At 40.4% G+C, this 14,774-nt stretch overlaps 1 protein-coding gene across 1 annotated transcript in view; it reads left to right on the top strand.

Moving 5' to 3' along the window:
• BTG4 (BTG anti-proliferation factor 4) overlaps window positions 1-13,587 on the top strand; it is a 47,105-nt gene extending 33,518 nt beyond the window's left edge. Inside the window, exon 5 of the mRNA XM_004273430.3 lies at window positions 13,290-13,587. Coding sequence (XP_004273478.1) covers window positions 13,290-13,326 — 37 coding nt within the window. The 3' untranslated portion in view covers window positions 13,327-13,587. The remainder of the gene's footprint in view (window positions 1-13,289) is intronic.
• The last annotated feature ends 1,187 nt before the right edge of the window (window positions 13,588-14,774 follow it).

Here is a 14,774-nt window from a genome sequence, read left to right as displayed (position 1 = left end):
TCTTTTAAATTAGTTGAGATTTGTTCTATACTCCAGGATGAGATTTATCTTGATAAATCTTCATTGGGCCCTTGAAAATAATTTATTCTACTGTTGTTTGGGGGGATGTTCCACTAATGTTAAGTAGTACTGTTGATTAAATGTTGAGTTCTTCTATATCCTTGCTGATTTTCTGTCTAGATGTCTTATAAATTGTTGAGAGGGGATGTTGAAGTCTCCAATTATAATTGCAATTTGTCTATTTCTCCTTTCAGTTCTATCAGTTTTTGTTTTACATTTGGTACAACTCTGTTGTTGTTTTATATGGTACAACTCTGTTGTTTTATACATTTAGAACTGCGTGTCTTCTTGATAGACTGACATTTTTATCATTATATAATGTTCCTTTCTGTCTCTAGTAATTTATTTTGCCCTGATATTGCTTTATCTGGTATTAATGTAGCCACTCCTGCTTTCTTTTGATTAATGTATGCATGGTGTATTTCTTTTGATTAATGTATGCATGGTGTATCTTTTCCCATCTTTTTACTTTCAACCTGCTGTGAACCTGGTTATAGTTGATGATGTCCATATAGTTGAGTCATATTTTCTGCCAATTTCTGTCTTTTAATTGGTGTGTTTAGACTATTTATATTATTATAATTATAGATATGTTAGTTCTTGAGTCTGCTATTTAATTTTTGTTTTCCATTTGTTCTCTCTGCTTTTCATTTGTCTTCTAGTGGTTGCTTTAGGTATTGCATTATAAGTACATAACTTGTCATGATCTACCATTGTTATTTTATCAGTTCAAATGAAGTGTGGAAACCTGAACTCCCTTCATTTCTCATTATCCTCCTCCACTTATAATTGTATTAAATATTTCCTCTACGTAGATTTTAGAGCCACATCTGACAGCATTGTAATTTTTACTTTAACTTTCAAACATAATTCAGAAAACTCAAAGGAGAAGGAAAGAAAGATATTGTTTTTATCCTTATTTTTGCTTACTGTGTCCTTCCTTCCTGGTGTTCCAAGGTGTTTTCTTTTGTTTCCTTTCTTTTTAGGGAATTTCCTTTAGCCTTTTTTTAGGGTAATCTGGGTTAGTTTTTCTTCATCTGTGAATGTATTGATTCTTCTCTTCATTTTTAAAGAATATGTTCACCAGATATAGAGTTCTGGATTGATGGTTTTTATTTCAGCACTAGAAAAGTGTGCTGCTTCTTCCTGGTTTCTATGCTTTCTAATGAGAAATCTGCTGTCATAAATATGTTTTTATTCTATAGGTGAGGTGTCATTTTTCTCTGGTTGCTTTCAATTTTTTTCTCTGCTTTTAGTTTTCAGAAATCTAATTATGGTGCATTTGGTGCGGATTTATTTGGATTTATCTTGTCTCATATTCACTCAGCTCCTTGAATCTGTAGGTTTATGTCTCTTTCCAAATTTGAGGAGTTTCAGCCATTATTTCTTTGAGTACTTTTATAGCCTGCCGTCTTTCTCTTCTCCTTCTGAGACTTTGATGACCTGAATGCCAGATCATTTGTTATAGTACCATAATTCCCTGAGGCACTGATACATTCATTTGTTCAGTCTTTTTTTCTCTCTGTTGTTCATATTGGGTAATTTCTATTGTTCTATCTAAAAATTCACTTTTTTCCTCCCTCTATTCCTTCCATTTTACTGTTGAGCCCATCCATTGAGCTTTTTATTTTGGTTTGTATATTTTTCAGTTCTAAATTTTTCATTTGTTTCTTCTTTTTCTTCTATTTCTTTTTTGTGACTTTATAGTTCCTTGCTGAGACTTCCATTTTTTTCATTTGTTTCAAGCATGTTCATAATTGCTTGTTGAAGTATTTTTATGATGGTTCTTTTAAACTCTTTTTTTTTTTTTTTTTTTTTTGCGGTATGCGGGCCTCTCACTGTTGTGGCCTCTCCCGTTGCGGAGCACAGGCTCCGGACTCACACGCTCAGTGGCCATGGCTCACGGGCCCAGCTGCTCCGTGGCATGTGGGATCTTCCCGGACCGGGGCATGAACCTGTGTCCCCTGCATCGGCAGGCGGACTCTCAACCACTGCGCCACCAGGGAAGCCCCTAAACTCTTTGAAATATAATTCTAATATCTTTGTCATTTTGGTGTTGGCATCTATTGTCTTTTTTTCCACTCAGTTTTATATCTTTCTGGTTCTCTGACTGAAACCTGTATATTTTTGATATTATAAGGCTTGGGATCTTATTTAAACTTTGTTTTAGCTGATTTCCTTTGACACTATTCCACCCACTTTGGGCGGGAGGGGAGAGGATGCTGCCTTGTTACTGCCTGATGGGAGATGAAAGTCCAGGTTCCCCACTTGGCCTCCACTGACATGCAGGGAAGGGGTTTCTCATACCTGCTGGGCAGGTATGGGAATTCCACCTCCCCATGTGGTACCCATAAATGCTTTAATGAGGGTGGTATCATTACCAGTGGGCAATGGTAAAAGTTCTGACTCACCACTTGGCCTCCACTGATGCTACTTCAGCAGGGAGGTGGTGGTAATAAGGTAGCGCATTACTGTCATATGTTGGTAGATTCACCATGTGGTCTCCACTGATACCATGAGGTGTAGAGGGGTTTGTTACTGCCTGGAGAGGATGGAAAGGTAAAAACTCCTAGTTCTCTGCTTGGTTCTCTTCTCTGACACCACCCCCAAAGGAGGTTGTGGTGTCTTGTTGCAGCCTGGCAAGGGTGAAAGTCTAGATTCGTCACTCATCCTTTGCTGGCATGGGTGGAGTCAGCTTTTTTCTGATATTTGACTAGAGTAAAGCAGTTATTATCTCAAAGTTTTCTGTCTCGCTAGGCTGCCCCTTTCTTAGTCCTTTGGCTAGAGAGAGAAGGCTTTTGGGGGGCTTTTTTGGTTTGTGCTCGTTAGTATTTATGGGTTACTGGCTTCTTTATATCCAAGTCTGGAATATTAAGGGAAAAAGGGACTCTGTGGAGTTCACCACCATATCCTGCTTTGGGTTCTGAGATCCCTACCTGGTCTACTTTCTTCTCTATGCATTTCAAAATCTTCTTGTTTGTTTTTGTATGTACTGTCCAGAGGCTTAGTTGTTCTCAGTGGGAGGAATAGGGAAAAGTATGTCTGATTCATCCTTCTGGAAGCAGAAGTCTATGTACCACTTTTGAAATAAAAATTGTTTTAAGAAGAATTATTTTAAGCATTGTATTTTTGGGAAAGGGTTCTTATTGCTGGTAGTTGGTAAAATATGGCTTCTGTATCTATTGAGGTTTTCTTATTCTTTTTTTTTTTGATCAATGAGTTGTGCATGTGTATATATGTGTGCACACAAGCTAATTCCTTAAAGATACTAGAGTCTCAAAACTTTAAAAGCTTACTATCGATTTGATTCAGCAATAAAACACATAATGCAGCAGGAAGAAGAACATGATCTCTGCCTTATAATCTATGGTATTTCCATTAAAAATCATGCACTTAGTAAAAGCCTGCAGCTGTTAGTGTATTAATAGAATCAAATGGAGGGCCCAAGAATTCAGCCAAGAGGTTAATAGAGCCATGTTTTGGTAGGTGCCTTGTTCAGCAAAGAATGAGGAATATAAAAAAAATAACTTTAGTTTTTGCATGACTTTTTCTTTGCCATCTCTCTGAGGATCTGGAGTTTTAGTCTAACTATTCCAAATAGTCTTGTATGTCTGGCTTAGTTAATGTTCACGATGCTTTCTAGGAAATACATTTCATAATTTATGTGAATAATTAAATAAAGTTCTTGACACACACTCAATATTTATCACATCAAAATAAGATTTACATTCTCAGAGTATTGGACAAGCCTTTAATCTTATGAAGTTATTATGCAATGATTTCGGAGGTATGCTTTATTTAAGAATTCCCAGTTCATGGAAGAGACAGAACAGCTGCCACATAGCCCATTATTATTATTTTTTTTGCGGTACGCGGGCCTGTCCCGTTGCGGAGCACAGGCTCCGGACGCGCAGGCTCAGCGGCCATGGCTCACAGGCCCAGCCGCTCCGCAGCATGTGGGATCTTACCGGACCGGGGCACGAACCCGTGTCCCCTGCATCAGCAGGCGGACTCTCAACCACTGTGCCACCAGGGAAGCCCCACATAGCCCATTATTAAGGGCAACTATCATTTTATTGGTATCTATTCTATGAAGGCAGCAGGTAATTTTAACTGAGATAGTAACTAATGAAACAGTTTTTTAAAAATTAAAAAAAAATTTATTTGCCTGCTCTGCGTGGCTTGTGGGATCTTAGTTCCTCAACCAGGGGTTGAACCCAGGCCCCTGGCAGTGGAAGTACAGAGTCCTAACCACTGGACTGCCAGGGAATTCCCACTAATGAAACAGCTTTAAGGCTGACAAATTTTGTACTTGCTTTGCCTGATGGCTAATCTATGATTTAAACTGAATGAATGTTTAAGATGACTAAGTGACCAATCTCTAGCAACAAAGAAATGAAAACCCAATGTCAGTGTAAGATTGGAGAAATGGAGAGGTTAGATGTAGTGAGTTGATTCTGAGCAGATCATCCTTAGGGCTTGATTTAAAACTCTTCGTTAAACCTTAATTGTAAATCTTCATGTCATGTTGTCTCAGTGTTTTAATTTTTCTCTAAAGTAATTTACTGTTAGTATTTTGATTGGTTGGATTTAAAGCTAAATCCTCAGCCATATCTGAACATATTTTAATTAGGACAAAGACCTGCAGGTCTAAAAATTTGACTATGAGATGGTCACTGAATTAAATGATTAGCTATTATTCATTATCCATCCATATAATGTTTAAGTTACAGTTTTAATTCTTAACTTGTCTGCTTTCCTTGCATTGCTTGGGAGACTCAATAACAGTTTATATATTAAAAAAAAACCCTTCTGCTATCTTGAAACACAGTAAGAAATTTATCCATGTGAGAAACAGCTTGAATTGCAGACTTTGGATTGTAATCTGAGGTTTGGAGTTTGTATTAAAAAATTTTTTTTGGCTTACACTGAATTCATGTGATGGTTGTATCTCTCCTACTTAATATTCAAATCTACCCTGAAGCTTCAGTTTTAGGTAACTGCTTATCCCTTTGAAATTTTCCAATCAGGGCCTCCAAAGTGAATTTTACATATGCCACATGGCCTATATTTTATGTATTCTCATTCCAGATCACCAAATATTTTGTAACTATATCCATCTCCTTTTGTGTGACTTGGTAACAAACAATTTTAGATAAGTTAGCCTGATAAATGATGATATATACAAATTTTACATTTTTATAAAGAGGTTCAGTCAATATCTTTAAATGAATATTATAATAATATATGTGGTCTAATCTTTTAGTCACAGTGAAAATGTCAGCATGTTTTTCTTTTGTGTCAGGAAGTAGCCCTTTATGTTATGTATCTACCCCAAATTATAATATACATTTATGTGATTTATATATGAATGTTCTCTTATCAGCTTCATTGGATGTTATACTGATATATTTAACACCTTTTAATAATGCAGACTTGAAATGAGGCCACCATTTTCTTTCTAGATCTAAAAATAAAACAGAAAAAGAAACATGCAGTTATTTCTATAAAAAGTCCACAGAATGAGGAAAAATAGTCGCAGAATAAAGAATTCCTGCAAATCAATTAAAAATAGGCAATCCAATGACAAATTGGCAAAAGGCTTGAATAGGCATCTCTCTCGAGAGGACAGTCAAATGCTGTATAAATATATGAAAGATGTTCGGTTCCATTGGCCATTAGGAAAATGCAAATTAAAACCACACACCCAGAAGTATGGGTAAAATAAAAAAGATGGAAAATGCTAGTTCTGATAAAGATGGAGAACAAACAGAACTCTGTTCCACAGCTGGTGGGACTCTGGTTGATAGCAGATACTAACATTGAGTATATCCATACCCTCAGACCCAGAAGTTCTAGTCCTAAGTAAATACCTGACTAGGTATAGTCATCGAAAGGTGCACAACTATTTGTAAAAACCCTAAGCTGGAAAATACCCACCTGTGCATCAGTATAGAGTGAATAAATTGTGATATATCTGTACAATGGAATACTTTACAACAAAGAGAATCAACAAGCTACAACTACCTGCAACAATATGGATAAATCTCACAAATTTGAGTAATAAAGTAACTCATAGTTTATGATTCTATTGATATAAAATTCACGAATAAGCAAAAACAATTTATGATGTTTGGTATCAGGATAGTGGCCACTCTCAGGTGACTGGGAGGGGAGACATGGGGTGCTTCTGGGGAGCTGGTAACATTCTATTTCTTGGTCTGGTTGCTTACCTGGGAACGTTCATTTGGCTAGTTCAAGAGGTATACATTTATGATATGTGCACTTTAAAAAGTTGTATTATACTTTAATAAAGTTTTAAAAGTAGTTTTCACCCCAGACTCTGGTGATAACTTTAAAGTGGACGGGGGCCCAAGGCTGGAGTCAGTGCTCGGTTACGTCTCTAGGGTGCTTGTTTCTGATCTTAATCTCAACATGTTTAGATCACTGCTCTGCATAAGGAAAATGAGGATGCTTGGGGTTTTCTCTTTGCTAATTATACATTACAAAATATTAATTCTGATCACTTGGAACCAAAATATTTGTTGGTTTTTAAGAGTATAACAACATTTTAAGTGCTTAAGATTGAAAACAACCTTTTATAAAACAGCAGTAGGTATCATTACTGTACAGTGGGAGAAACCCTGAATGAGAAGGCAGTGGACCTAGTTGCTGTTTGTCTTTTCCTAGCTGGGTGAACTGGGGCAAGTCTGAGTCTCAGTTCCTGCTCTCTAAGATTAATGCCTGACCTGCCTGAAGGCAGAGGGATTAACTCTAAGATCCACCATCTGTTGGTAAAGTTTTTAATAAGTGACTGATGATGTTACCTGTTCATACCACCATTAATTTCCCATTCTTTGTTCTTTTGACATGCTCAATGATAAATATGGCCCTAAACATACAATAAAAAGTTCCAAAGTATATAGCAGAGTACAGTCTCAATGCTGTAGATCATATGGGCATCTTACCTTATCTTCATCCCCAAGCTGATCTCTTGGTTTTCTTGGGATTTTTTGCTCTGCAGCGAGAATGCTTTTCAGGAAGTGTTCCATGTTGGTAAAAAGGAGAAGATCTTTGTTTTTCCTAATATACTGTAGAGGGTATGGAAGAGAAATGATAATATACTTAATATCTTGGCTCTCATTTCTTTTAAGTACTCTTGAATCTTCTTAACCAGTACCTGAGTGTACTCTATACAGTTCTGCTATTAAAATAAAATGAGACCTCTCCATAGATGGTGGTTGGCAGAGTACTAACATCCCAGCTCCACAACTATCTCTGTCTTGGAAAAGTTGGTTTTTTTTTTTGTTTTTTTTTTGCGGTACGCGGGCCTCTCACTGTTGTGGCCTCTCCCGTTGCAGAGCACAGGCTCCGGACGCGCAGGCTCAGCGGCCATGGCTCACGGGCCCAGCCGCTCCACGGCATGCGGGATCCTCCCGGACCGGGGCACGAACCCGTGTCCCCTGCATTGGCAGGCGGACTCTCAACCACTGCGCCACCAGGGAAGCCCAGGAAAATTTGTTTTTAATACTTCTAAGCCTCAGAAGATTTCTCATCTATAAGTTAGGAATAAAAGTAACATCTACCCTGTAAGGGCATGGGGAAGATTAAATGAGATAATGCATGTAAAACTCCCAGCAGAACATCTGACGTGTGGCAAGTGTGTAATGTTTGCTATTATCTGCCTCCTAGTTAGCTCTGGTAGATTGAAATGTTTTACTACATAGCATCAGGGTTCATATAAATCTATTCAATAGCATAGTAAATATATTGAAAGCCTGTTCCTAGAGTGGCACATGGGCTATAGCAGAAAAAGCAAAGAAAACAACTCTACCCTCATGGAGCTGACATCCTAGCACGGGAAGAAAATCAATAACCAAATGTAAGTAAATTATGTAGTACATTAGGACATGATATAGGATAAAGAAAAGTAGAGCAGAGTAAGGAAAAGCTGATGAACAGGTAAAGAGGGTTGCAGATTAAGACAGGGTTGCCACGGTAGTCATTAAGAAGGCGACACTTGAACAAATTCATGAAGGAGGCAAGGGAGTCAGGCCTAGACCAGGGTCTCTCAACCTCAGCACTAGTGACACTTGGGGATAGATGATTTTTTTGTTGTGGGGCTGTCCAGTGCACTGTAGGATGTTTAGAAGCATCCTTGGCCTCTACCCACTAGCTAACAGTAGCACACACCTCCTCTGAGTCAGACAATCAAAAGTGTCTCCAGACATTGCCAAATGTCCAGCCAGGGATAAAATTGCTCCTGGTTGGGAGATACTGCCTTGGAGGAAGGAACATTGCAGGCAGAGGGAACCCTTAAGAAGGGAGTGTCCCTGGTGTGTCTGAAGAACTGCAAGGAGGGAAGTGTGGTTGGAGTTGAATGAATGAGGGGAAGAGTAGTAGGTGAGGGGGTGAGACACAAGGGGGACTTGGCTTCTTTGGCTTTTACCCTAGTGAAATGGGGACCACAGCAGGACTTTGAGCAGTCCCAACTTTCAATTTCATAGGATGACTATGGGACTATGCTGAGAACAGACTGAAGAGAGGCAAGGTTGGACTCAGGGAGATCGGTTAGTGAGTCTGATGGCAGCCCAGGCAAGAGATGCCTTGCACCAGGCTGGTAGCAGCACAGGTGATGAGAAGTGGTTAGATTATGGATAACTTGAAGGAGGAGTTTGTGAAGAAAGAGTTTCTGAAAAATATCCTGACGGGTTTGTTGGGGGTGTATGTAACAGAGAGACAGGTTTGGCCTGAAGAGAAGACTTTGGCCTGAAAAATCAAAAGAACACAGTTGCCATCAACAGAGATGGGGAAGGTTTCAAGTGGAGCAGGTTTGGAAAGAAGATTGGTTTGGGGCATGTTGAGTTTGAGATACTGACTAGGTATCCCAGTGGAGATGGTAAGTAAGCAGCTGGATATATGAGTTGAGTTAGAGAGTTGGGTCAGGGCTGGAGATGAAATTTGAGAGTTGTTGACATATAGGTGGGATTTAAAGCTAGATCACTAGAGGAGATCCCTGAGGGGAGTGAATATAGAAGGGACGAAGACAGGACTGAATCCTGTCCCTCCAACATTAAGAGGCCAGGGAGAAGAGGAGCGACCAGCAAAGGAGAGTGACAAGGAACAGTCATCGAGGCAGGAGGAAAACCAGAGGAGGCCGGTGTCCTGGGAGCCAAGTAAAGAAGGTAGATGGAGGAGGAGAAAGTAATCATATTGTCAAATGCTGCTGTTAGGTGAGGTTAGAGAATTGACCAACATCACCATCACCTCCAACAACCACAAATAAATCTGACTTAGTAACTAATGGAGGTTTGATTACAGGGAGATGTATATGGAATATTTCCTTAGGCGTCAGGTGATCTAGAATCTAGTCTCAGATCCACCACTACAAATAGCTGTATGGTTGAGGGCAAATTGCTTAATTTCCCCTTAAATACAAAATGTGAGTAAAAATATGTATGGTACCTATTTGCAGGATTGCTGCATGGCTCAAATGAGACATACATGTATATATATATATATATATATATATATATATATATAAGCCTTGAAATTTATGAAGTCTTACATACATAATGAAAAAAAGAATATGTTCTTATTTATAACTCAAGAATGAATTGACCTTTAGTGGAAGACGGTCTTTTAGTGGAAGTTCATAGATTTAAATTTTATATTTTAATAGTTAAAAAGCTGAGATAGGGCTTCCCTGGTGGCGCAGTGTTTGGGAGTCCGCCTGCCGATGCAGGGGACACAGGTTTGTGCCCCGGTCTGGGAGGATCCCACATGCCACGGAGCAGCTGGGCCCGTGAGCCATGGCCGCTGAGCCTGTGCGTCCGGAGCCTGTGCTCCGCAACGGGAGAGGCCACAACAGTGAGAGGCCCGCGTACCGCAAAAAAAAAAAAAAAAAAAAAAAGCTGAGATAATATCCTTAGAAAAGTGCTTAATAAGTATTAAGAATACCATTGTCAGGGCTTCCCAGGTGGCGCAGTGGTTGAGAATCTGCCTGCTAATGCAGGGGACGCGGGTTCGAGCCCTGGTCCGGGAGGATCCCACATGCTGTGGAGCAACTAGCCCGTGAGCCACAACTACTGAGCCTGCGCGTCTGGAGCCTGTGCTCCGCAACAAGAGAGGCCACGATAGTGAGAGGCTCGTGCACTGTGATGAAGAGTGGCCCCGCTTGCCACAACTAGAGAAAGCCCACGCACAGAAACGAAGACCCAACACAGCAAAAATAAATAAATTAATTAATAAACTCCTACCCCCAACATCTTCTTAAAAAAAAAAAGAATACCATTGTCAAGCTTGCACAGAAAACAGCACACAGTAAGCCTGGGTAAATAGGCTACCACTTGGGCATCTGAATTTAATCTCTAAGTCACAGTGAGTTTTATAGATGGAATTCTGCTTACTTATTGATAATATGTTAGTAGGACATGAATTAACTGTGGAGCCATGTTTGCAATCCCCACGAGCCAGGTCCCCACTGTCTGCCCTGCAGAATATAGGATTTAAAAAATATTGTCATATGTGGTTTGAGAAGCAGCCTGAGTGTCAAGGCAATGTACCACCTAGGGAGGCCAGAAATATATGAATAGGTCATACACTGAGGCATTTACTCTGTGAAGGAGTCAATTTTAAAAACATGTGCTACACAAGTTAAAGCCAGTTACCTCCTCTGATGACTCTGGCTCCAAGTGAGACTCATGTTTCCTTTCAATGAGTTTAGAGAGAAGATCTCTTCCTCTTTCAGACATGGGCTGCTCTCCCAGCAGAATAGCGCTTATGCTTTGGCCAAGCTTACTGTCCTGGGAAACTGCTGACATTCGCAGAGTGATAGAGAATGCTTCCCTGAAATAGGCCTTCAACCCCTGGTCAAGGAAAAGGTGAGGTGGGCATATCAGTTCAGCTTCCAGGCAACTGCTATCAAAGCTTTAAAGTAATAGTTGAAAGAAAAATGGGGCTTGAGATTTATCATCTTTACTTGCCCCCACCACGGGTTACTATTATCGTTTGTAATTCTGCTGAGGCTCCAAGTGTTGACAACGAAACATCCACAGAAAGCTGTGATGCTGTTCTCATAGGAAGACCACTTCTCTCCAGAACTCTTAGAGTGGTGCATGCATTCTATCATATGCTGCCACAGGAAATTTGATTGGGAAAGGCAGTAGGAACCAAAGGCCGCCAGTGGGACTTAAGTAGATTTGAAATGTTGCAAAGCTCATAGCACGTACTGTCCTGGGGAATGGGGCGTGAGTCACAGAGGAGGAGAAGCAAAACGCCTGTGCATGCTATAAATACCTTGTAAAATGACCTCAGGAAGGTGGGGTTGGAGTCCTGTTGGAGGTCATCGACCGCGATGTGGGCCAGGCAGTGGATCAACAGCAGAACGAAACTTCCCACTGATGCCAAACACTCTCTCCTAACGAACAGTGTGTTTTCAGCACTCTGAGTGGAGAAAATACCCAAACACAGAGAGGTCAACCTTGGGGAACATTTCCACCGCCTCTTTTCTTTTTCTAGTTTTATATGATCTAAAACAACTTTGGGAATCATAAAGTCACGGACTCCCTGGGCTTAATGAAAATTTACTGAAGGGAAGATTCAAAGGTCAAGGGAAAAATGATCGTTTTAGCTCAACTCTCTGAATAAATCATTTTCCCAATAAATCTGTCTCCCAATTTTTTTGCTACCCCTAGCTTACAGAAAACAAACTTGGAAATTCAGAGAAAAATTATTAATATATCTCTTTTTTTTTTTTTTTTTTGCTGTACGCGGGCCTCTCACTGTCGTGGCCTCTCCCGTTGCGGAGCACAGGCTCCGGACCTGCAGGCTCAGCGGCCATGGCTCACGGGCCCAGCCACACCGCGGCATGTGGGATCTTCCCGGACCAGGGCACGAACCCATGTCCCCTGCATTGGCAGGTGGACTCTCAACCACTGCACCACCAGGGAAGCCCCATATATCTCTTTTTTTATCAATGTCCTCCAATTACTGTTTCTTTACTCAGTGGTTCTCAAACTTTAGTGTGAATAAGAATCACCTAGGAGTGATTGTATTTTGGGGGCCCATCCCAGAATTTCTGGTTCTGTGGGCTCACCATTTCCATTTTTACCAAACTCCCCAGGTGGTTGATGCAGGAGATCCAAGGACCAGAGTTTGAGAAGCATTGCCTTCTCAGGGCTCTCAGGCTTTCTTTGTCTTTTGTGCCATTATTGTAATCAGGTTCTCAAATCTCCTGTCTTGCCTAATTGATTTGAAATAACTCCTTGTTCATTCTCTTCAGAGGCAATAGGTTGGCATGGAAAAGCCTTAGATGATTTGGAATCAGACTGTCTGAGGTCAATTTCTGGAATTAGCTGTGGATGGCAGCACAGACTAGTGATTTAAAAAGTTTGATGTCAAATACACCCAGACTTGAGTTTCAACTCTTGCCACACTGTGATCTCCGGCAAGTTACTTGGCCTCCCTGGGTCTCAATTTCCTAATTCACAAAATGGAAACGACACCCCCTACCTTGGGGTTAGGGTGCTATAAGTTATAAATGAGATAATGCATGTAAGGCATATGGCCAAGTGCCTGGCACATAGCACTCAATGAATCCTGAGTTTGTTTCCCCATCATTAAGAAAGGATTAAATTCTTGCTTACTTCATAGATTGCCCTGAGGATCAAGTAAATTAATGCCTGGAGAATATCATATATGAGTAATTTTTGGTTTTATTAAATCCCCTAACAACCTACTGGTCAAGTATAAGCCATTTACTAGTCCTCTAACATTGGTTAGCAGTTCCCCTCTCACAATCATTGTTTACTGTCATAGTGTTTAAGGTCGATATATACCAGCTGAGAGTTCCACCAAGGCACTGCCAGTCTACATATTTGAGGAACTACCAGGACAGGAACAATTTAGATCCCTCTCTGCAGAAAGATGCTGAATGTGCAGGATTTCCTGAGCTGGGACCATGACTCTTACGGGAAACACCAGTCTGGAACCACCCGCTTTGATAAGGACAGAGATTCATTAATGGGCACAAAGCCATTATGATTCTCTGGGCACAAGCCAGGACATAGTCATTTCACTAATTAGAGAAAGCTCTTACATGGGGACATTTATTATGCCTTACCTAAATGACATTACCTAGAGGGAATAAAATATGTGAGGACTTGAGAGAGAAAAATGTTCTATTACATCTGTTCTTTTTGCTTCTGTCTCTCTTTACTAGACCCTAGAATTCTACAAACTCCGCATCTGAGACTGGGAATTTGAAGCACCTGATAGAAGAAGGAACCTTGGAAGGCATTGTCTGAGGCTTCCATGGCAGGAAGACGAGAAGCAATCTGCAGGGTGATTTCTGGAGCCTGAAAAGAATAAAAAACAAACAAAAACAAAACCCACCCTTTTGCTAAAAAATTCTCATGTAGCTCAGTTATGTAGCACCAACCAAGAAAGGGAAGTCAATGCATTGAGACATCAATTTAAATTGTAACAGGATAAGTGGATTCAGTATAGACTACAAGAAAGTGGAAGGAGTATTTAACTCAGTGTTTGAAATTTATGCTAACTACAAGCATTGATTTACTACTTGTCTAAACAGAGGTAAAGTGGCAGTCAGGCATGAGGGCTCTCAGGCCATGGTGCCTGGATTCTAACCTGGCTCTCCCCTTTTGGTTGTGTGCTCTTGGATAAGTTTACTCAACCATTCTGTATCTCCCCCGCGCCCCCCTCCACCAGTTTTAAAATGAGAAAAAAAATAACATCAGTGCCATAGGGTTTTTGTGAAGATTACATGAGTTAATTCATGCAAACTAATAGAACATTTTCTGTCATGTACAAAGTACCTAATTCATTCTACATATTATTCTATCATTTGAGAGATTAGACTTTTGATTGGTAAAATGACTCCTATCATTCTCCTTAAAGGGGAGACTTAGAAAGTTCCCTGTTCTGAGTGCTTCATTCTAAGGAATATCCACACCTCAAAGCCTCCTTCCTGGTGACCCTGACCTTCTTGGCTCCAGGGATGACTGCTCCACAGAGCGACCAGAACCAGACTCACATGAAGCTGTGGGATGAGGAGATGCAGGATGGAAAGGCCATGCTGGTAAACCACAAACTCCCTGGCAGAGAGGTCTGCGGATTGCACAGTTGTCAGCTCTTCCTTCTGCGTTATCTGAGGTTTTGGGAGATCCTGCAAAGAGGTTTTGGGGGCTGCAGAGATCAAGAGAAAACAGTAAGATTTCACTGACTTTTGCATACAGTAATGATATATTAATGAAAAGAACAAAAACAACATAATTCAGCTCAGGAAAAGGTGTATTTGTATCCATCCATCCATCCTCCAGTGCTGTATATACACTGTGGATCAGGCTGTCCTGCCAGTTGTCATGGAAAAGCAATTGACTTCCAGTCATTAGGAACAGAGGTTCCAGAACAACAGAATGAGGGTCCAGAAAAGATGGCGACAGACTTTCTTCTATTTCATACGGTTGTTTGGAGCATTAAATGTAATGTACTCAGAACAGGAACTGACACACAGTAAACACTCAGGAAATTCTCAGGAAAGAATGCTGAGCTAGCAGTCAGAGGACCTGGGTTCTGGTCCATGTTCTGTAAGACCCTGGGAAAGTCACTTAACGACTTTGACTATCAGTTCTCTCATCTATAAAAAAAATTCTACTGTCTTACAGAATCAGAATTTGGGTTACCAGGTGTAA

The sequence above is a fragment of the Orcinus orca genome, chromosome 8, assembly GCF_937001465.1.
Source record: "Orcinus orca chromosome 8, mOrcOrc1.1, whole genome shotgun sequence".
NCBI lineage: Eukaryota > Metazoa > Chordata > Mammalia > Artiodactyla > Delphinidae > Orcinus > Orcinus orca.
The sequence above is the reverse complement of the archived record's forward strand: the minus strand, read 5'-3'. Positions and strand labels throughout refer to the sequence as shown.